Genomic DNA, 24,024 nt, shown 5'->3' with positions numbered 1-24,024 from the left:
CCAGAGAGGTGCTGTGGATGTGATGGCAAAATATAGGTACAGGGGAAAAAAGTTTGGTTCCCATTTTCTAATGCATCTCCCTTGGTAGACTGACACCTCTGCTTTTTCCAAATGTGAGTCTAGGCAAGAGATGTTTTCTGGCATACAGTGCTTTGCAGGGCTAAGCTGAAATTCTATTAATAGTTTGAGCTGACACAAACTGATGGTACAGTGCTCTCCACCCCCTCCTGTGTCTGCAGATATTTCTGCAGCTGTGCAGACTACATGTGCATATACATGTGCAGAAGCCAAAGCACTGGCATCCTCTCTACCTGTACTGCAAATTGTAGTGTTGCCCATAGCACAACTTTGGCATAACCAGCACACTTTCCGACGATGTGTGAACATGGCTCTGGGTGCATCACCCAGATGATAGTTTGGGTTTTAGCCCTGTTGGTAGCAATAGGGGGGTGAGCAGTATAGACATGTGCTGTTCTTTGCAGTACGTAGATGTGGAAAGTAACTATCATGTCATTGTTTGCTATTTAAGCCTTGATAAAGCTGACTTGATAAAGTATCTAGTTGAATATCCTTGTACTTAAAAGTGGGTTTTTATATTCCTGTCTCTCTGTGCTAGACCAAAAAGTAAGCAACCAAAAGAAATAGAAACACTTTTGTACACGGTGAGAAGACAGACCAACAAAAGTTGGAAGTATGCAAGCACTGTGCAGTAGCCATGGTGTCACCTGGATTTGATATCTCATACCTTATTAGTAGTTGCAATCTTTACATAATAGTAATTTTTAGGACCTGAGCTGTACTAGGTAAAGCTGAGAAGCAAATATTTCTAGCTCTGGAAATTACTACATTTCATACCTTTCAGATTGACCTTATTTAAATGTCATTTTTCCTCCTCTGGTATGTTGTAGTAGAGGTTACCTGAATGAAGGGCTCTACTGGGATGTTTGCATTCATTATATCCAGAGACCATTCTGTATGGTACTTCATTTTGAAAACACCCTGCTTGTCTTGTATCTTAGACATGTTTAGTTGACATGAATCAAGGCAGCAGAATGGATTTCTTAATTAGCCTAAATGGAGATATTTCCTATTGCTTTTGAATTCCCAGATGCGCTGTTCTTTTCACTCAAAACTGCAGAGTTTACTTGTTTAGATGGGATATTTGCCTCTGCCCTTACACCTAATGGCCATCAAGACATTCCTTTAGTATTATTAGATGGAAGCACGAGCAAAGAGCTCTTAACACCTTCATTAGTGCTGAAATCAAGCTAAAAATGAATTTGATTTCACAAGATAAAATAATGGGCAGATTACATCTTATGCTGAGATAATTAGTACTGTTTTGTTTCAGAGTTTTGATATATAGGCTTCCTGTTAGCCTGGTCTGCTTTCTTCATTCTTCTTTTCGCAAACTAAAATAGCCTAGTAGCGCAGAGACCAGCGGCATCACCTTTGTTCCCTTGTTCTGCTTGTATTTTACACAATCTCCGGGAAACAATCCTATTCCTGGAAATTCACCACATTCCACACAGTTGTGTGGCCTCACTGATGGTGTTCTTCAACTGTTTAAAATAATTCAGTGGAGCTTCCATTTGTGTTTGGGATTCCTGGAAGGTTTGTCACATAGTGTGCTCTAAAAATGCCATGCAGCAGATGAAGTCATGCATAGAAAAATGCATGGTTTGAACTCTAAAATTGTCACTACCCAGTCTAAAGGGGAAGTTGTCTACTGCATAGCCTGCTGGCTATTAAAGGTCTCCAGTGAAAATGCATCTTTAGCCTTTTGCTGATCAAAAGATCATCTTACCACATACCAACCAACAGCTTGGATTTCCATCTCCTTAGGTTTGTGGTATAAGGCACAATTCTCTCTCTCATCACAGCTACAGGCAGGCTCCTCATAGAAAGTATGTATGTACATATACATATAGTCTTCAAATACCTTTGTGTGATAGTTGTTCATATAGATTCAAGCTTATGGCAAGCTTATGGTCAAGAAGGCCAATGGTGTCCTGGAGTGTACTAAAAGAGCATGGCCAGGAAGTCAAAGGAAGTGATTCTCCCCTCTGCTTTGCCGTGGTGAGACCATATCTGGTGTACTGTGTCCAGTTCTGGGTTCCTCAGTTCAAGAAAGACAGGGAACTGCTGGAGGTAGTCCAGTGAAGGGCCACAAAGATAACGAGGGTCCTGGAGCATCTTTGATGTGGGGAAAGGCTGAGACCTGAGTCTGTTCAGCCTGGAGAAGACCGAGGGGATAGATTCGATCAATGCTTATAAATATCTAAAAGATGGTAGTCAAGTAGATGGGGCCAGGCTCTTCCTTTTTCCTTTTTTAAATATCTGGAAATATTCAAAACCCACCTGCTTACCTTCCTGTGTAACTTACTCTAAGGAACCTGCTTTAGTCAAGTTGGAAGCAGATGATCTCCAAAGGTTCCTTCCAACCTCACTCTGTGATACCTGCATACCTCAAGAGGCTGTTACAAGTTTCCTAACACTGCTCACGGCTTCTTCAGGGACCCTGTCCATTGGGGCTTTTGCAGCAAAGAAGTGCTGCATCAGTGAAGTATGCTGTCTTTTGGATTGCTTCCCTGCTAAATTAGTATGAAGTAGCCAGAGCTGAAATTGTGAACTTAAACTTATATTTTTGGCATTTTTCTTCCCAGAGTTGGAATCAAATTGATTTGTAATAAAGTGCAAGGCTAATACACGTGACTGAAAGAATCTTTTAACCATGGGCAAGTCTGAACATAAATAATGGCAATGGGCTCAGAAGCATTCCACATAAGCAAATGTCAGATGATGAGGTTTCATATGAAGCACAGCACAGGATGTATGCTGACTTCCCCTGCTGGAAGTAGTATTGATCTGGACCTGTGTCACACACGTGTAAGCCTAAAATGTCTGCTCATCAGGTGCAAGAGTTTAGTCTAATGATGCTAAGGAGAATGTTGGGACCTGTTTTCTGTCATTACAGTACTGATTTGAAGAATGATAATAGCACTAAGCTAGGATGATGTGAAGATTTTCCATTCTGCTGTATTTCCTCTTGCAACAGGATGCCTTGCAAGCTGTAGTTTCACACTGGGTGTGGAAATCAGACGAGATCGTAATTTTAGTGTGTAATATCTCAGTGATGCTTAGTACTACAAATTCAAAACACGATTACTTTCATCTGATGAAACACTTCTGCATCAAGAGTCCCACAGCTCTTAGAGCTTCTGAGATCCCAGAGGTGCTACCAAACAACACTTTGCTTTTTGTTCCTTATCAACTATGATTGTATCAGATAATTATCTTTGCAGGTAAATTGGTAGCTCATACCCTATCCATGAGGGTCCTGTCCTCCTCTCTCCTGCCAGGCACCACGTTTCAGAGTCATTCAGTGGTTTGGTATTTCTCAATGTTGATCTGTTCCAGCAATTAACACAAAACATTTTATTTTAAGTTTAGGCAGCCAAGATCACTGCTGTGTTTTAGTACTTTCTAATTTTGAGGACCTATTCTAATCCTGACCCTTTCCTGGCTAATGAGCATATCATGTGTCTGATTGCTTAGGTTCCTGTGCAGAATAGGAAATTGAAAATTCCAGATAATTAACAAACTTTTTTTTTAATTTTCAGATCACTTTTAAAATATAACAAAAGTTAGGGGCCTGTTTTACAAACACTTGATGTGTAAAAAGATATTTTCACTGAGAATGAGCTGCTTGTTTTTCATTTGATTTATTGACACAGTTTTGCTAGCAGTAAATGATCTGCAAATAACTGTTGAAAGAGAGTGGAGAAAAGAATAATTTCCCAGTGGAATTTATTGGTGTAAGAGTAGAAGAAACTGCAAGCTGAGATGTAATGACAAGAAAAAACTGGGATCCTCTGAAACAACGAAGCATGATGCAAAGTGGACCACAGCTGAGTCTGTTATCTCTTACCATGATGTAACCCGGGGAGCAAGCCATGTAAGCAGTGATTCAGTCTCATACAGCTTCATAACCACGTTACCAGTCAGGGTACTTCACTGCTCTGACAAACAGACACTCCCCTCGGAGTAGAGCTGCTTTGTGTTAATGTATGGGTTCTCTGCATTAGTTCAGCTGGCTCTGAGCACCACAGCCATGCCTGTGTGAGGGGTAGAGGAGTGCTGGGAAAACTAAGTGTAAGAAAAAAACCATCACTTAGATTAAGCCATCCCAGTGCTGGACTGAGGGTAAGAGGTAATGCCCATGCAGGAGAAAAGGCCTGTGTGCAAGACCAAGCATGGCCATTCAGCAGAGAACCTCAGAGGCGGCAGAGCTGGGGGGACTAGGAGGCAGCAGTGTGAGGGCTGCAAGCGTGGAGCTGCGTCGTCTTTGAAATCCTCCTACAGATGTCCATACTGTTGCTTGTTTGTTCAGTCACACCAAAGAAGATGCACTGGTCGTAATAAACTGTTATTTGGAAAGCGGTGTTTAGCAATTACATACAGTGCTTGCAGCGAGCTCTGGTTGCTGAGCTCCATCACTCCTGCCTTGTATGAGCCACCCCCACGGAGTGCCTCGCATCTAAAACTGGATGACAAGACGTCATGTCCTGTGGAGTGCACGGCTGGGAGCTGCAGTCAGGTCTGCGTGTAGTGGTGCAGCTCACTGGTTAGGCCTGCAGGCACACTGCTGAAGGAAGCCCAGCCATCAGAAGGGATACAGAAGGAAAGTGTCACTCACATCCAGGAGCTCCAGTTCAGCCAGAGGTCAGGAAGAGGGAGTTAGCCCTGTGTCTTTTGGCGAAACGTTAGCTCTCTGTTTTCTCAACAATACAAGGTACGTGAGGAGTGCTGTCAATAGCTATTCCACAGAGAACTAGTCAGACCAAATTCTTCCCTGGTGTAATGGTACTGTTTTCATTGTAATCAGAAGTACGGAACGTGGCTCCTCTTTACTTGGGAGCAACAAAAGAGCTCAGGAGATGAAAAATGATTTCATTGTTTACCTTCTGATTAAAGCAGTTTTTAATACATAAAAAATGTTGCGGGATTAGGAAATGACAGCTTAATCTTCACCTTGTTCTGAAGCTTTGCTTCTCCTATCTTGATTCAGCCCATAGCATCCATGCAAGTCATTTTGAAAGTATTCTCAGCACGCTGCTATTGTTTAAACATCTGCTATATCCAAAGTCATGTTTTAAAAACACTGCTGTGACAAGGGGTTAAAATGTAAATCTGGAGAAATGTAAACCAGGGAAAAGATGAGCTGTGACAGAAACTTCAAGCATCTGAGAAGTGCTGGAGCTATCACAGTACGCAGTTCAGACGTGAGTTAAATCAAGTCACAGAAGTAGTTTCTCAGTACTTCGTCTGAAAGCAATTTAGCTTTTCTGTGTTAGCAGATTATGCTGTTTTCAACAGTTGCTGGGAGGAGATGACTGATGGAAAGCATTTCCATTGTGCGTCTGTTTCCAAGAACAGTCCAAGCTCTTGCATTCAAGCTGTGGTTTTCTTGCCCAGCTCAGCTTCAGGAGTGGTTCTGCCAGGCTCCAAGCAGCAATGTCCCTTTGCTCCCAGTTTGAGGGCTGCTCTTGGGACCCAAGGCTCTTAAGCACAGAGTGAGTCTTTGAGTAGGATTTAAAGATTTGGGGTTGTATTCTGGTAGATGCTGTGCTGGTGGTAAGCAATGGCTTCAGGACTGTGCATCTCAACCCTAGGTCCCAGCAAGGAGTTGGCCCTTGGGTGGGTGAGTTCTGGCTGCCCAGTGTCCCCTGCTGCTAACAAAGCAGTGCTGCAGCTGTCTTGCTGTAGCGTAAATACCGCAAGGCAGCACATGGTAGCAAGCAATAACACCTCTGGCAATTTTTCAAATAAGTTGTACTTTTTTTTTTCTTTTTCTTTTTTTTTTTTTTTGTACCATGCTTCTGATTAAGTTCTTGGAGCTGCAGTTGTGTGTTTAATTTCAGGTGTGAGTTGTGGGTTTCCTCCCAACAGCAGCCAACAGAGCAGCGCTGCCCTGAGCCTCTGTCTTCTGGCCATCGTTACCTGGGCACACTGCCTTTCCTGTGAGGTGTTGGGGTTTTGCACAGCCCTCACCACACAGCAGCTACTCCGAACAAAAATAACCCCAAAGTCCGCAACAAGAAAAGTTAACAATGGCAGAATTACTGCCTACCATGCCACCATCATATAAATGAGCAACTGCGAGGGAGCTGAAGGAAAGGCAGCAGTGTGATTAAGGGAACAGGAGGGACTGACTGATGAGGAAAGATTAAATGAGCTCAGCGATGACGGCAGGGTGAGCAGAGAGAAGAAACCATCCAGGCCAGGGAGGGATTCTCTAAGCTGCTGCCAGGAGTTAGGAGTAATGGAAAGAAACTAATAAAATGAATGCTGCAGTCATGGTAACGGCTTCTTTAGCTCAGAAACGAAACCCAGATGGAAACCTTGCTCGTTTGTCCCGTTTTAATCTTCTGACACATCCCCCTTACGTGTGGGGGTAACCGTGACACCGTGTACTGGTGAAACGCTGCAGGAATCTTTCAGGCTGGCGGCTCCGCAGGGACGGAACTGCGCCAGCGGTCGCTCAGCGCTCGGCCTGCTGCGGCCTCGAGGTCCCTGCAAAAAACGCGACGGGGGGGAGGCCCGGCCGAGCCAGGTGGCTCCGTGCTTGGGGCGGGCGACGCGCGAAGCGACAGCTGCTGTGCCGCCCGGCGGATCCGCGCTCCGGAACAGCGCCCTGCGCCCGGTCCGCAGCCCCAGCAGCCGGCGAAGGGAGGGAGGCACACGAAGCAGGAGAAGCCCCCAGCGCTGCGCTCCCCATCCCGGCCCAGGGAGCGCTGTGCGGGCGGGCAGCTGCGGGGCCTCACGTCCTGTTTGTTTCCATTAACTCCCCCCTACGGGGTTTATGTATTTGTGCTTCTCCGTGTTTACATAGCTGTGCCGTCCCTCGGGGATCACGCGGGCTGTCCCCAAGGCCGGGGGCGGCCACAGAGGACGAGTGCCTCCCCTCGGCGCGCTCCGTCCCGTCTCAGTTCCGCCGGAGATGTAAATCTTTCTTGGAAACGTTGGACAGAAGTCCCTTAGAGCACGCTTCTCCTTTCAGCAGCGCTTTTCGGTCTGCGCGTTCTGAATCGCTAGGCTGGAAGTTTGTGTTTCCAATTGTCGCTCTCCGAGGCTCTTTCCTGCGGTTAAGGCGATGCCAGCCGCGGCGCAGCCCTCTCTCCGCAGTCCGCTCGCCGCATCGCGCTTCAGGAAAAGGACGTCCCCCACCCGCGGCAGCTCCCGGCGGCGATGCCGCGGTCCCCGAGGCCTCGGCTGCCGTTACGGGCAGCGGCCCCCGGCTCGGCCCGCGGGGCGGAGCGCCCGGAGCTCCTCCGTCAGCAGAGACCGCTCAGCCCGCGCCCCCGACCCCGCCGCCTGCGTCAGGCGAGAGACGTGGCCCGGCGGCGGCAGCGGGGGGGCGGAGCGCGGTTGCCGGCGGCCTCCCCGCCCCTCCCGGCCCCTCCCGGCCCGGCCCTGCCCGCCGCGCTCGGCCCCGCTCCGCTCCGCGGCATGATCGCGCCGCTGCTCGGCCGCCGCCCGTGAGCCCGCCGAACGCGCAGCAGGTAGGACGGGGCTCGGGCACGGGGCCGCGCGGGGCCCGGCGCTGCGGAGGGGCGGCAGCGGTAAGCCCGCGGCGAGGTACCGCCGGGAGCGGAGCCCCGCGGTGGCCCCGCTTCTCTCCCGGAGGGGCTGCCCCGGTCGGGCGGGGCCCCGACGGTCGGGCGGCCGCGGGGTGCCCGGCAAAGAGCCAGGCGCGGTGCCGCGGAGCTCGCGTTGCTTTATTCCCGCAACCGCCGCGCCGCGGAGAGCCCGGAACGCTCAGCCCGCCGTGCCGTGTCGTGCCGAGCCTCCGGGCTCTCTGTGTGCGCGGTGCCGGGAGCGCGGGGCTGGCCCGGCCTGGATGCAGAGCGGGGCGGGAGGTGCTCCTCGGTGCTCCTCGGTGCTGCTCAGAGCGGTTGGCCCAGAGAAACGGGGGTGATAGAAAGCTGCCGAATGCATCTGCTGCAGTTGCGTTAGGATGGAGGTGTTTAAAGGTGAAGGATTTTACTGCCGGTGCTAAGCGTGTGAGTTGTGGATTGCTTTTTTTCATTTTTTACTTCAGGAGTAAGTACTGCCTTTAAAGAAAGATGTAGTGTTCGTGAGCGGCTGTGTGAGCACGCACGTGTCTGCATTTGCTCCCATGGAGCTCAGTAGGGCTGATGATGCTGTAAAGTAACCCCGAGGAGGCAGAAAGGCGCTCTGCGAGGTGGTGGTAGGGAAAAGGCGCGGCGTGGGAGATGAGGTAGGAATGCCTGCCCGATCCCGATGAGCGGCCGTGCTTCCTCCCACCCCGCGATGTTTCAGAGCTGCTTTTGCTTTTCCTTCTGGCGCGGGCAGTGGCCGCAGGGCAGCGCTCCCCCCGGCCTGTCCTTCCCCGGAAGCCCCGTGTGGCCGCACTGTGGGTTGGGGGCTGAGCGCGGTGTGAGCGGTTCCTCGTCCCAGCCGGCCTGGGCTCCAGGCCCTCGCTGTGCCCAGCCTGCGGTGCAAAGCACCTGTGGTTTCTGAATCATTTCCTTTCTCGTTGCACTCTGAGTTTGCTAAAATGTGTGGCAGCCATGATGCTGTTTTCTTCCAGTCTGGATGCTAACAGGCCCCATTGATGGTTTTAAAGTAATATAACGTTCCATCTCCTTTTTTTTTTTTTTTTTTTTTAATTATTATTTACCTTTGGAATAAGTTTTTAAAAGGATGGAAAGCCTATAAGCCTAGCGACTACATGTCCAGCTCTGGACGTGGCTGGTGCTGATGCCAGTGAAGAGAAGCACTGGAGGTTCTTGAACTCCTCTCTGGAGCTCTGTGCTGTGGTGCTGGGCTCTGCCTGGAGCTGGATTTTGGTGCCTGCTGGCTGCTCCCCACAGCTCCACTGCCTGCCCAGAGATGCTGCCACGGGAGCGATGTTGCACCAGCCCTGTGCCCAAGCGGCAGCACGGTGCGGCCCCGTGACGGCATAAGCCAAGGAGCAATTCCCGCAATTGTTTGCTGACCTCCGCTTGCACTGATTCAAGTGGCCGCTATTCATTTCCCAGCCCAACTCTTTCAATGCTGCAGGAAGCAGAAAATCTCTGATGGTACTCCAAACAATTCACAACGTCAGGAGCTTGGGTTTAATTGTACAGGTTTTTTTCTCCCTTTGGGAAAACCCAGAGGGAAGTCTCCTCCTGGCTGCCACGGTGCTGTGTGAGGCAGGGAAGGGGTGTGGAAGTGCCTGAAGAGGAAACATTCTACACTCAGAAAAAAAGAGAAGAGTCCCCAAATACTTCCCCAAAAAACCTCATGTAGTAAAGCAAAGAAGCCATTTTCCCTCCAAAATGATTTATCAGAATGTTGAGAAGTGTTGGATTTCACATGTTTAGAATGCCAGAAACTCCTGTCTCACCTCCAAGTAATGTGCTCAGGGATTGTGTGTGACTGGTGTGGTGCAAACTCCAGAGATGGTGCATCTGGGCATAATGGGAGGTGTGCTTCATCTCATGCAGATGTGGCTGTGCCACCTCACCTGCCTGTAGCTGCTGGCTGTGGCATAGGGCCACGTTGTCACCTCCCGGCCCTGCAGTGAAGCAGCGGAGCAGCATGGGGCCCAGCAGCCCCTGGCTCAGCTTCCTGAGTCAGAGCCTCACTTGAGGGGCTCAGCTGGTGCAGAGCAGGACTTGTAACGGCATCATGTGGAGAGTCCTGAGCTTCGATAGGGATGGTTTTTTTCTGTGTTTTTTGACACCATGGAAGTTGTGTTGACTGTTTTCATCTCCCAAAGTGGAGAACTGGGGCCTGGGCTGGCACAGATGATACGGCACAGCTTGCTCCACAGGGCAGTGCTCAGGATGTACTTCTCTCTGTTGAGGTGAACTTTTACATTTCCATTGACTCCCAGACAGGCAGCATCCAGCCTTGTCTACCAGCTTCAAATTCTGGACTAAGTGGTGCCCTGTTGAAAGCAGTGAGACGGGACCTTGCATCTTCCTTCAATGGCAACAGCACATCATTGATTTTGTAAGGGTTGGAATCTAAAACCCAGCAAGGTAGCAATAAGGCTGCGAACCTCTGAGAACACTTCCAATTTCATTTGCTCACTCCTGGAGCTGAGATGGGAGCTTGGATTGCACACTTGCCCTGGGCCATGCAGCGGAGCACAGCGCAAGCCTGGCCCTGCCCTGCAGTGGGGCAAGGTACTGAGACACATGTGCTTTGTGTCACCCTGTGGCAATGGCTCAGGAGCAGGGGCTGCTGTAAGGAAGCAGTTTCGGTATTCAGAGAGCACTGTCTGAAGCTTACAGAGCAGGCTGGGTGTTTACATGCAATATTGTCAGAAAAAATCTTTGTAAAATGTAATGTGACTAAAAAGAGTATTTGCTCCTTGCCATCGTTTACCTATGACAGTGTGATCTGACAGATACACACCTGCTATGACATGGCCAGAGCGCCATGCAATGACTTTGCTGTTGATGAACTCAGCCTTCCTGCTCTGTGGAACAGCCATGGCCTTTCTGATGGAGCAAGCTTTGAGCTCTTCCATCTTCAGCAGGCCACGGCTGGATGTGGAGCTGAAAACATCTGACCAATTTAGCAGATAGCTCTGGTTTTCCAAATCTCTGAGGTTTATAATCTTTAAAAGCCTTCCTGCATGAGTAGAAATTCAGGTTCTGTAGCAGTTCGTGCTTATCTCTGAGCGCATGTAGATTGTATCCACTTCATGTGCTGGAATTTCTGTGCGTTAGGCTTTTCATTTTTTCAGGATCGCAGATAAGACTATGAGCTATATTTTCATTGTTGGGGATTTTTGTCACAAAAGATGGTTTGGGGGCAGGAAAACACATCAGCAGTGTGTCAGGCTGAGAATATTCACGTGTTTATTAGGGCGTTCGGGGATTCGTTTTTTATGAGACCGTTGCAGAGTTTAGAAAGCTCTCTTGTGCAGCATGCGAGCAGAAGCAGAAAAGGTCCTTTATGTGAAGGAGCCTCACAAATCACGAAAGCTGCATTTCTTTAATGTTTTTGGCTCAATCACTGCATAAAAAGTTTTTAACTAACTTTTCAGCTGGTTGAGCTGCTTAGGCTCAGAATGGAGCCTTTGTGCTTCCTGTCCTAATTAGGAATTAATTTTTAATTATATCAGCTGAACACTTTTTATGATGAGTGCTTGTGTTAGCCTGGAGTCCCTCACTATTCCTTTGGCAATGGCTGGTACTAGTTCATGTAATATTATCTGTCCTACAGTTTTGTTCCTGTCTTTGCTATCTATCTGAGTATCAAAGTGTTTTGGATAGGCTGGTGTAACTTTGATTCAAGCTTGATCTGCTTTGCTTTACTCGATCATTTGGACCTATTTCTGCAGTACTAGAATAGCACTTTCTGGGTAGTTTCTTGCTTGTGATAGAGCTTGCTGTTAAAGGTTAGCAGTCACATTAAGAATATTTTGCAGCTCTGGAAAGAGAGCCCTCAGCTGGAGTGACAGCTCTGATAAACTTGGGTCATGATTCCTAAACTTGAAAGGTGGGGAGTGGTGCTTCTGCAGTAGTCTTTGACATGGAATGTGTAGTGTTCACTTTGCTTTGAATTTGGACTAATAGTTCAGCAAGGCCAAATCTCCGTGCAGTGCTATCATAGAATGCTGTGGTACAATAGAGCTCCTATTGATTTCGTGCAGATCTTATCTGGCAAAATCTGGCCCTGGACACTTTTTTGTCTTCAGCCCAGCTAAGTGGAAGTCAAAGAGCTGCTGACAATAGGAAGTATTTTTGGTGTGGAACGCATGAAAAAGGACTGTGGCTCAATTAAAACAAACAACAAGGTTATTGTTTGGGATGCCGCCATCAAGGCGGCACTTACTGGATGCGTAGGTGGAAATTGCAGCATATACTTTTGACATGCAGTTCATTACAGTCACTTCCTCGTTATGTTCATCTCTCGCATCTCTGAGCTCAGGGCTGGGAGCGGCTCTGGGCACTGCAGCAGAGCCGGTAGGTCGCTGCTGGCTGCAGGGGCACCAGGCTGCAGCTGTTGGCATGGGGTCCCGTGGGCTGGCTGGGCTTTAGTCACTGCCTGCACTGTGTCTGAATGCAGCTCTGGTTGCATCCGGCATCAAGTTGGCTTCAATGGCTCTGAAGGGGAGTTTTGGCTTGCTGTCAATTCAAACTCAATCATTTGCAGAGAATCAGAAAAAAGTGGTATTATGACCTCGTAGCACTATTTGCTCCTATCCCCCACCACAAGTGGTGAGGGAAGCGGGCACCTTCCTATTGCAGATGGGCTCCTGAGGCAGGGCCATGCAGAGAACCCTTGGCCGAGTCCTGGAAGCCCTGACTCATGCCTGTCCATGCTTCTGGACACATTTCCTTGCTGCCCCGAGAAGATAAATTTCAAGTAGCTTGTTTGACAATACCTTAAACACATGTCTTTTAAGAATGACTTGTTTGTATGCAAATGGATTGGTTTTAATGACTGTCCAGTTCCTCAATGTGGGCTTTATGTTTGAGCAACAGCATCGTTTGTTTGTATTTCTGCCAAATGATGGTGTTTCTTACTTGTGGAAACTTCTGCTATGATCATCAGAATACAGGGTAGCCCGTGTTTGAAGTGGCAATGTGCAAGGCCTTTCTGCTGTGTTTCCAAAAAGCCAGCTTTTAAAGTCATTTTCCCAACAAGAAAAAATGACAGGTTTTGTTTAATTTTTCCAGAAGCACCAATAGCTGTAGAGTCTAGTGGGGGAAACTGTCCTCCTGCAGTGCCTCCTATGTAGGGAGTGGCTGCTAGTAGAGATACTGCTGTGTGCTACATGGGATCAGACCAAATGATGGACACTTCGGTCAGTGCAAACATACAGCAAAGTAATTGCCAACAGCAAATGTCGGGGAGTTCAGACACCATTCCACTGCACGTACCATGTGTGTGAGAACTCAGATAAGGGTGTAGTGTCAAACCCTTAGGATTTAGGAGTTGCTAATTCCAGCCCTGAACATTTCATTTCCCTCTTAGTCTTGTCTGTTTTCCAGCCTGGAAACCCCTCCCAATTAGATGATGAAACAGGGCAAGTTTATCTGCAGTGCAGGGAGCTCTGGGCACATGCTGGAATCGAGGCTTAGCCCTTGTAGTGGACATGTGCAAAGCCATGGTTTCCAAGTATTATGAATTAAAATTAGCCAGCTGTGGGCAGCTATTTACAGTGCAGTAAGAAATGCTTCACCCGTGCCTTGCTAGCCAAATTTGGGGGCTCAGCAAGGCACTGTCACCAAGTCTAAGACATGAACTCCTTGCTTTGTGTAGTTGCTGCAGCCTCTGTTAAGTGTACACTGTGCTCTCTTCCTTTAATGAAGATGAATATGCTATAAATCATGTATGGGAACTAGCCCAGAAACCTACTTGCAGCTGTATTCCCAAAAGGCATTTCATAATTTATTCTAACACATGAAGTATGTTTAAATCAGCAAGGAGAGCTGGGTTAGCCCAGCCCAATGCTTTCTCCTGTTGATAGATCTCTTATGTGCAGGGCTGTACAGTCTCAGTTGCAAGTTCTTCAGTCTCACCCTGCCCTTTCCACCCAGCACAGTGCTGCCAGGGCTTGAGACTGGCTCCAGGGCTTGGTGGTGTGTGGTTCGCCTTCTGAGGGACTAAAATGTGTCCCAGTGGTGAATAACTGAAATGTCTTTTCTGGTTGGCGTAAGAGATCTCACCAACTTCTTGTGCTTTCCAGTTTGAAGTTTCACTTTTTCTGCAACCTTACCTCTCTCCTACCGCAGTGCTTCTCCTCCTTTCTCCCTCTGTTCTGTTATTTGTGCCCTCCCCCTACTGAACAAATAAATTCTTGCTATTAATTGCCAGTCCAGCACCCAGGGACCCTGTTTCTGGTGCAAGGCTGTGGATGTTAACCTGAAACAACTGATGGATGATGGCAAGTTCCTTCAGTGCATGGCAATGTAGCTGAGTAACTGCTGGAAGAGTAAGGTAGCAGAGGGCCTGAGTTCTTGAGACAAACACCTGTAGCCTGAAACCTGAAACCACAACGTTTCCAAACCACAGTCACCCATGTACAGAGCAGTGACTGGCCATGCTGCCACCTTTCTGCTGCACAGCTGTGCCTGGTGTAGGCCCATCTTTGGGCCTCTCTGTGCAAGGACATGGTCTGCTGGGCTGGCGATGTCAAGTGCTGCCTGCCAGGAGGTGTCTTTCCCTTCAGGGTTGGGCCAATCACCAGCCTGGGGACAGCAGGTAATGGTCCTTGGCCAACACGCTGTGTCATACTGGGCTCTTGGTACTGAGCTGGTGCTGGCAGACCTACAGAAGGAGATGGAATGAAGGCAGGGACTTCAGTTCTCTCTGTTTCACTACATGTGCCTTTTTCAGTCACCATACCTGACAGAAGCCATGCCTCTGGAGCTTTGAGTGCAGGCTGCAGCCAGCACCAGCATTTGCCGTTGTGTTCAGCAGCACAGTCCTTTCAGCTGGTGGTGGGAGTGCATCCGTTCAGAGGTATGCTGTCTAAAACGAGTTAAGCTGCTCCAAAAGAATCTGCTTAAAAATAGCAACAGTCACTTAGCAGTGCTAGAGCGTGGGGCCCGGAAGCTGTGAGGGGCCAAGAGCACGTTTATTCAGGGTCATATCAGAGATGCACACCCCTGAGTGCTACGGGCTCTGTGAGTGTAATGATGCGGTGTCTCCCCGAGGTGCTCTGAGGCAGCCCAGGGAGGGAGAGCTCCGGCTTGCTGTGGGTTGCCCCATCAGCTCCTGCCCACCCAGCCCCTGCACAGTGGCTGCAGTCCATGTGCACAAGGCCCTTCCTGCTGCTGTGCCCACCCTGCTCCCAGTGCTGCCACACTAGGCAGCTGATGAGTTAATTTCCTTTGCGTTCTGTGCTGTGTGTCCCTGCCTCCTCCCTGCATTTCCCCTGATGAAACCCAATTGCTCGGGAGGTGCTCTGCTGGATGGCCGTTTTGGAGTCATCCTCTGATTTAATCTCTTGTTTATTAAGGCTAATTTGTGTCCAGTACTTTCCTTTCTCACTCGGACGTACTTATTCTCCTTATTCTCCTCAGCTATTTCAGGTCACATCAAGTCATCGTGCTGTGCTGCTCATTGCCCATGCATCAGCTGATGGCTCCGGTTAGATTTCTGCAGCACTAACTATCTGATATTTGGCTGGAAACTCTTCCTGTTTACATCAGTGAAGAGTTTGGATCTGACTGGGTTTTTTGTGGTTTTGGCTTTTTTTTTTTTTTTTTTTTTTTTGGTTCTTTTCCACATCCCTTCTAGCAGTAACTGTATTTGCTTATTATCTTCAAGTGTTTGCACATCCCTTCAGGGTACTGTATTTGACCCTAATTTTCCTTTGCAGTGGAGATCAGGTATTCCTTGCACATCTTCCTGGATTATAGCATTCTATCTTATTATTACATATTCATTTTTCTTCATTGACGCTTCTTTATTTTCTGGAAGTAAAGATCATCACCAAAAAATGACTAATCACCATGTTGCTGTCCACCTGTCTCTTCCCTGCAGTACTGCAGAACAAGGCAGTACAGCTCTTTGACGCAATTCCTTTTTGACTTCCTTCTGGTAGCAGAACACCAGGTGGTTTATCTCATGGGCAGTTTTCTTTTCTGTAGAGATGGAGGGCTGTTGGAAATACAAGAGAGAAAAAACAGTAAATTCTGATTTTAATCAGCAATCAGTCCAGTGTTTAGAACTCAACATTTCCTACGGTGGCTTAGAAGGATATTTGATGCAAGTCATATTCCGTGTCTCAGGTGCCATGTATTTTGCCATTAAGTAGCATTTTGAATGTGAGTGAACTGAAGTAAGTTGTGCTCTGTGGCAGTCCTGGCAAGCCCAGGCTCCTGTGTACCTTTCCAGCATTTTCCCTTTATTGCTGCTGCAGCAAAAGAAGCATTTCTCTGGAGAATCTTTAAGAAGTTATCCTACTTCTTCATGTTGATCTTCACTTAACATTTCTTGTGAATGTCTCTTTTTCTCAAGTTAAAAACGTAGCCTGTCACTACTGGTAAGTTTACTTACCATGATTACGTGCAGCAGTAATGCCATTGTTGAGTAGCAGCTTTGTCCTTTTTTTAACAATATAAGTGGCAAAGAGGTTCTGGTGGGGGACTGCAGAGCTCCTGGTAGGTGGACTTGGGTAGGTGGGCTGTGCACGCGGCTCCGCGCTTGGACCATGGTGGTGGCTAGCAGCGTGTGTGCTGTGCTAATGAGGAGCTGCACTATGCAAGCAGCAACCGCTGAAGGGGACAAGGGATCACAGCAGCTTGTGTTTGCACTGCCAGAATCTCCTTCATCTAAATTCCACACACATCGCTTACAAGAAATAAAGCAATCCTATAGCACAACAAAAACCCCTAAAACTACAAATGAAATCTATCAAGCGTAGAGGCCATGCTGCATGGTGCATCCTGAGGACCGCCCCTGGGAGAGCTGGGCACCTGAACCATGTTGGTGGGTTCCACTGTTCGGCTGAATCAGGAGTGTGAGCTCTTAAAATGTGGCAGTGATAGGTGGTGACTGTGGTGAGCATTTACGGTATTAGTCAAAGGGCACTTCTCATTAATTGTCCTTGGGAGTATTTTTGTTACATTCCCATGTGGATTTATCTTTCCATCATAACTTACTGGGGAGTTTCAGTGCTGGTTTGATCTCAAGGATGCATTACACAACACGCTGTAGGCTTTCGTATCAGCGTCTCTGCCCGTGCATGCTTGTCTGGTGGCTGATTTTTCAGAGGAGTTGGTGACGTCAGCCAGACATCTGAGGTGAAGATAAAGCCCTTGATCTGCCCATAGCACCCGCAGTTCTGGTTAGCTGAAGCGCTCTAGCAACTTGCACTCAAAACATAGTAGGTTTAAAACCGCGGTGAGTATGCGCACAAATATTCCAGCACATCTCAGAAACCACTATGAATGGCAACAGAGGTGAACAAAACACAATAGCTAAAAAGGCCTGTGAAACGTGAGCACAGGGTAAGGCTGTAGCCAGGCATCTGAGATCACAGCCAGTGTAGAGCTGGAGGGACGCAGAGGCCGCGTCAACCCTCTGGTGGGGGTGGGAGGCTGTATGGGACTAGTTTGTCTCCCTGCACACACAGGGCCTCAGTGCCGCCATGGGACACATTGAGATGGGTGTCAGAAGGACCAGGTCGGAGGCAGCCAGGGACCTGCTGCCACATCACGTCCTGGATGGATTTCAAACCTTGCAGAAGGACTTTCTTGCTATCTCATGTGGACGGGGAGTGCTGGCTGTGGGAGGCTGAGCTCTGGCCTTGCTCTTTTTCCAGGAGGATGATTCCCGTGACCGAGTTTCGCCAGTTCTCAGAGCAGCAGCCGGCATTCAGGGTGCTGAAGCCCTGGTGGGATGTGTTCACAGACTATCTCTCTGTGGCCATGCTGATGATCGGCGTGTTTGGGTGCACACTGCAGGTAAATCGGCTGGGGCAGGGGTGGGCGGTTCTTGCAGAAGTGTTGGGAGAGCGGTGATGCCATGGGTTGTTAATCACTTGAATTTGCAGTGAACAAAGCAAAATTTGCAGCCCCCAGGATTAAAGCTGTTTAGGCAGAACATCAAATAGCACAGCCAGATTTTCCACAGCTGCAAATCAGTAGAGCTGTGCTAGGGTCAGTGAAGTGGTGCCAGCTTAGATAAGAACTGTTGGTTTGGCTTGTGCCTGGATGCCTGTTTTCACCACAATTTGGCATAACAAAACAGATGATCAAATTAAGTTCTTACACATTATCCCATTTTTGCTTAGGAGCTTGAAAAAATGCAATTCTGTAATTTCTGTTTTTTCTTTATTTGGCAAACATTAATACTTTTTGCTTTTATGTTTCAAAGTGATTTGAAATGGATGTGCTTATTTTATTAATGCCACCCACAACTAATATAATGCTTCCTCCATTCCAAAGCAGCTCCGAACATGCTTACATGTAAACAATTGACATTACTGTCACTCACTGTAGTCAAATTTTGCTTAAGAGCCAAAAGCTGAAGAGAGATGGAAAATACTGTCTGGGATGGACTCCACACAAGCAGTTACAGTACTAGCTCAGACATGGGTCTCTCAGTTTTTGCCATGACTCAGAAATGGAGCTCTCATACTGATAGAGCTCCTGTTTCAGGAAGGTTTTGCTCACGTATGTGGCATAAGATTTTCACATATTATGTCCCAAATTTAATGTGGAATCTAGTGTGGTTTTACCTGGATTCACCATTTCAGATATTTTCACTGAAGAACATACAGTGTCCATGTTTAAAAACCTCTCCTATACAGTGCTGTTTTTTTCCATCAACAGCAAAGTGTTTGTTTAAGCACATGATGTAAAACTTCTTGGTTTTAAATATATCTGCTTGATTGGATGAAGCCCACTGGAAAACACTGTGAGGAAACGCTTCAAACTTATTCCAGCTTATTACCAGAGGCATGAATCCAGGGTGTAAGTAATGGTGTATATCAGAATAACATTTACAGGCAAAGATTAACAGTAAGAGTTTCTGAAGTGTCGACAGTCACTGTTAGAAACATGTAGTCTCGTCTCCCTGCACCGGGGCAGATTGTCAAGGAGGATCTGTTTTGGAAGCTCTTGCTGCATACTCTCTCTATTCATAGTGCTTTCAGCAACCACCATGTCAAAGGGTACATCCACAATACAGAAGAAGGCACGTTCTTAGTTCAGGATGATCCCAGTTAATCATTCAGGGCAAATGACAGGGCTCCTTGGTTTGTCACATGGATTCATATTTTAAGTTCAGACCTCTGGGGACTGTGGCAAGTAACTCAGGCTTATCCCAAATTAAACCAAAGGTGATTGGTCCCTTAAGGCAGTCTCACCTGACTGCCAATGTAGATGGACAGCCTAAATTAAGGAAGTTGCTCTTTTTTGTGTTACAGACGGACTCAGGAGCAGAAGTACTTTATTCCCACTGGAGTGTCATAGAAGAACTCTATATGAGACGCTGAATAAAGCAGTGCCCATGTGCACATGTATAAAACACAACTCTAAGTATCCCTACCTGGCCTTACTAAGACTGAAGATAAAGAATGTCCCAGCACAGATGTGCTCATGTTGACTCTTTGTCAGCCATTTTGGATGTGATAGACATCACTGTTTGAGTGTAAAGTCACACAGATGCAGTCACACTGCTTTCAAGCCTAAGCTGTATGAATACCATGTTGCACTTTGCTAGGGTGACTATACCCAGCAAGAACAGTCTGTCTCTGGAGAGAGCAGTGCAAGAGATCCCTGGTCTTTTGTGAAAACATTACTCATGTTTTTCCTTTTCCTGGTTTATCTCAGTGCCCCCTTATCCAAATAATGGAAAGCTAACCATCAATGAAAAGGGGTGACCTAGTTCTTGGCATATAGAACAAGTATCTTGTTGGGACTGATAATAGTAGTAGTCATCTCACAGACTGTGGGACTAAGAGCTAGGCTATGGGGTGGAATGCCTGACAGCTGGAGGAACTCCAGGGGCAGTTACCCAGTCATACTGCCATCATTGTTTGTACATCAGTTTAAAAGATATCTTTTTGTGTGTTTCAGGTCATGCAAGACAAGATAATATGCCTTCCAAAGCGAGTCCAGCCTTGCCAGAACCAATCTAATACTTCAGTCGTAATTAGCACAATCCCAGATACAACCCCTCTTCCTCCACCCAAGCCATCAACCCCTCCAGCTACAGTTGAAATGAAAGGACTGAAGACTGATTTGGACCTTCAGCAGTACAGCTTTATTAATCAGGTGTGCTACGAACGTGCCCTGCACTGGTATGCCAAGTACTTCCCTTACCTTGTCCTTATACACACGCTGGTCTTCATGCTGTGTAGTAACTTTTGGTTCAAATTCCCTGGATCGAGCTCCAAAATTGAACACTTCATTTCAATACTTGGGAAATGTTTTGATTCTCCGTGGACAACAAGGGCCTTATCTGAAGTGTCAGGAGAAGACTCTGAAGAAAAAGATAACAGGAAAAACAACATAAACAAATCTAATACTACCCAACCAAGCACTGAAGGCACTTTGGTCAAGACACAGTCTTTAAAATCAATCCCTGAGAAGCTGGTTGTGGATAAGGGAACACATGGAGCACTGGACAAGAAAGAAGGTGAACAGGCCAAAGCACTGTTCGAAAAGGTGAAGAAATTTAGACTGCATGTTGAGGAGGGGGACATACTCTATGTCATGTATGTTCGCCAGACTGTACTTAAGGTAATTAAATTCCTTATTATCATTGCTTACAACACAGCACTTGTCTCAGAAGTTAATTTTACAGTCGTCTGTAATGTTGATATAGAAGACATGACAGGATACAAGAATTTTTGCTGTAATCACACAATGGCACATCTATTCTCTAAACTGTCATACTGCTACCTGTGCTTTGTAAGCATCTATGGCCTCACATGCCTTTATACTCTATACTGGCTGTTCTATCGCTCACTGAAAGAGTATTCCTTTGAATATGTCCGGCAGGAGACAGGAATTGATGATATCCCAGATGTCAAGAATGACTTTGCTTTTATGCTTCATATGATAGATCAGTATGACCCTCTCTATTCGAAGAGGTTTGCTGTCTTTCTGTCTGAAGTCAGTGAAAATAAGCTGAAACAGCTGAACTTAAACAATGAGTGGACTGCAGATAAGCTAAGACAGAGGCTACAAATGAACTCCCATAGCCATTTGGAGCTACAGCTTTTCATGCTCTCTGGGCTACCTGACACGGTGTTTGAAATTACTGAGCTGCAGTCTTTAAAACTTGAAATCATTAATAACGTAATGATACCAGCAACCATTGCACAGTTGGACAATCTCCAGGAGCTGTCACTGCACCAGTGTTCTGTTAAGATCCACAGCGCTGCCTTGGCCTTTCTGAAGGAGAATCTCAAGATCCTGAGTGTGAAATTTGACGACATCAGAGAACTTCCGCACTGGATGTATGGCCTCAGAAATCTGGAAGAACTCTACTTAATTGGCTCCTTAAGTCATGATATTTCCAAAAACATTACATTGGAATCTTTTCGGGAACTTAAAAGCCTTAAAGTTCTTTACATAAAGAGTAATTTGTCAAAAATCCCACAATCTGCAGTCGATGTTTCAAGTCACCTGCAAAAATTGTGCATCCATAACGACGGCACTAAGCTAGTGATGCTCAACAACCTGAAGAAGATGGTCAACTTGACACAGCTGGAACTGGTTCACTGTGATTTAGAGCGCATACCTCACGCAGTCTTTAGCCTTCTCAGTCTTCAGGAGTTGGATTTAAAGGAAAACAACCTCAAATCCATTGAAGAAATAGTAAGTTTTCAACATCTGAGAAAACTGACAATCCTAAAACTGTGGTACAACAGTATAACATACATCCCAGAGCACATAAAGAAACTCACTAGTCTCGAACGGCTTTCCTTCAGCCATAACAAAATAGAGGTTCTTCCATCCCACCTGTTCCTATGCAACAAAATCAGATATTTGGATTTGTCTTACAATGACATTCGCTTTATTCCCCCTGAAATAGGAGTTCTGCAGAGTTTACAGTACTTTTCTATTACTTGCAACAAAGTGGAGAGTGTGCCAGATGAACTATACTTTTGCAAAAAACTTAAGACTCTGAAAATTGGGAAAAATAATTTGTCTGTCCTTTCACCTAAAATTGGTAATTTGGTATTCCTCTCCCACTTGGATATTAAAGGCAATCATTTTGAAATTCTCCCACCAGAACTTGGTGAATGTAGGTCTCTGAAGCGGACTGGTTTCACTGTAGAGGACACTTTGTTTGAAACGTTGCCTTCTGATGTCAGGGAACAAATGAAAGCTGAATAAATAGCTTCCTCTTCCTCAGTTTTACAGAAATAACGCTTCTACCAAATACCCTGTAGACAGTGCATACTCTGAATATGCATTTAGTTTGTTATCTTTTTTTTTTTTGCCTTTTCAAAAAGTCCTTTCTGTACAAACAAATTTGGAGTAAGGAGTACATATATTTTTAAAATAAAATTTTCTTGTATTTTTTCACTGTTTTAAGATATTTTAAAGTTTATTTTGCCCTGACAGCAAGGGTGTTTGTAACTTAATTTTTACTAGCAAAAGTAAATGGTTTTATCTGCTGTTGGTTGTTTTTTTTTTTTTTTCCCCTTTGGTAAATCCCAATAGGGAAATTGTATTTAAACTGTATGTTTTGAATTGCATAATTTGTAACAGGTAATTATATTGTCTTCCTGGTTACTGTTAATCTCTTAGGATGAGGTCTTCAACAGGTAGTACTGCAGGTGCTGAATGCCTCATTCCCTCTTTTTTTTTTGTGGGAGCTGAAGGTGTTCAACATCTAACAAGGTCTGGGTTGACCTTCCTTTAATTTATGGCACTGTTTTCTCAGATGGTCAAAGCAAGCAGATACGGTTCTTTCCATACAAGGGCTGGAGGTATTTTCATAAGTCGGAGGGAATATGCAGAACTTCTCCAGGGCCTTTTGGAAAGCGTAGTCTAGGTCTCTGTTTGCATGCTGTCTGAGCAGGAGGCACTGACTGCGATTTCCGCTCCAGAGCCGGAGGAGTAAGGGCACAGGTCAGAGAGGAGTCCCTACCAAAATGACTCATGCTGAAGGTTTTCTGAACAGTGCAAAGGGATTCAGCTGCCCATTTCCTGCTGACGTGAATGGAAGGGGTGCAATGAACTCACAGTGTTGAAAAAGCCAACCCAGGGAGATAAAACACTATTTTCAAAAATGCTCTACCCATCTTCCACTTAATGTGCGGTCCTGCAGGGGAGAGTGTCCTCTGTGTCTCTCAGTCACTTCCCACAGGGATGCTTGGCACCATGCAGGACCGGGATTCAGAAAAAGTGCAATCATCTTTAGTTTGTGAACCTTCTGGCAAGGAAATAACATTATTTTTAGCAGTGAACATGCTCCTTATTTGAGCTTTGGAATTACATTGCCAAGCCCAACACAAGAACATTTGCAGATTTGCAAAAATGGGATTCATTGAATACATTAACTTTTTCAAAGTCTCAGCCTCCAGAGCACAGTGATGAAGGCTGTGTTTTCCTCTCCCACATAGTAATTAAATCAGAGGTCATACATTTGGAGGTCTGTCTGCTTTTTAAAATAATTTAATAGACAATAATATCTTTAGTGATTATGCTTCAAGTTGGGAACTTTGTCCTCTGAAACTGTTCTGTTGTTTATTTATCCAGCTGCTTGCTTTCTTCTAGGCAAGTTTGGCAGACGTAGTCCATGAACACTCACGTGCTGCTCGCAAGCTAATTTAAGCTAATAAAAAATAACCATATGATTGCAAAGTGCTTGGCTGGGAGGAGATCTTTTCATCCTATCCAGCAATGCACATTGAGTCAGATGCAGGCACTGGATAAATGCTTTGCAAGAATATCTGGGAGTAAGTACTTCTTTCTCTAGGAGCCAATGCTGTTCATCAGTTGCAAATTGTTCAAAGTTCTGTAAAATAACTGTTTGACTATCGCTGGGTTGGTTGCTCTTAAATGTTTTCTAGCTGCAGTCAAGTGTTTTGAACTACCATCGTTCTGAGTTCTTGAGCTTATTGTTGTTTTGAGTCAGACTTACACAGGTGGGGAGACAAAATGAGTATTTCCCCATTCATTCAGGGTGTGATGCACAATCCAATAAGTAGGTTTGCCCCTAGACTCAGTGAGTAATTTGTTGTACTTGAGCGTGTTCTGGAGAAGATCTGTGTGATTAATCAAAGCTGGGTCAGGCTTTGATTCATGAATCAAAATGATTTTTTTCCAAGTGGTTTGATGTAGTTCTATGAAAGAGCTATAACTGATGTAGCTGTTGCAAGAGCTACTCTTAGTCATATATGGAATGCACTTATTGGAGCAGCTTGGCAGTATATATATATTCTAAATGTGTTTCACTTTGATGTAATGTGAGGGAGAGAAATGTTTCGTTGCTCATATTAACCTAATTATGTAAACCAAAGTGCTGTTGTCCCTGATGAATGTAAACTGTTTAAAATGTCCAAGTAAT

At 46.2% G+C, this 24,024-nt stretch overlaps 1 protein-coding gene across 1 annotated transcript; it reads left to right on the top strand.

Moving 5' to 3' along the window:
• The first annotated feature begins 7,500 nt into the window (after nucleotides 1-7,500).
• Nucleotides 7,501-23,526, top strand: LOC122192438 (volume-regulated anion channel subunit LRRC8C). The gene is made up of 3 exons (XM_042892982.1): nucleotides 7,501-7,565; nucleotides 17,312-17,453; nucleotides 19,572-23,526. Exons 2-3 carry the CDS (start codon nucleotides 17,316-17,318, stop codon nucleotides 21,840-21,842), a joined length of 2,409 nt encoding a protein of 802 aa, XP_042748916.1. The 5' UTR covers nucleotides 7,501-7,565; nucleotides 17,312-17,315; the 3' UTR covers nucleotides 21,843-23,526.
• The last annotated feature ends 498 nt before the right edge of the window (nucleotides 23,527-24,024 follow it).

This window comes from Lagopus leucura, unplaced genomic scaffold (genome assembly GCF_019238085.1).
Source record: "Lagopus leucura isolate 7727_CA_CO unplaced genomic scaffold, USGS_WTPT01 ss_100009-16_subseq_1:344916_obj, whole genome shotgun sequence".
In the NCBI taxonomy this organism is placed as follows: Eukaryota; Metazoa; Chordata; class Aves; order Galliformes; family Phasianidae; genus Lagopus; species Lagopus leucura.
This window is presented reverse-complemented; position numbering and strand designations above follow the sequence as displayed.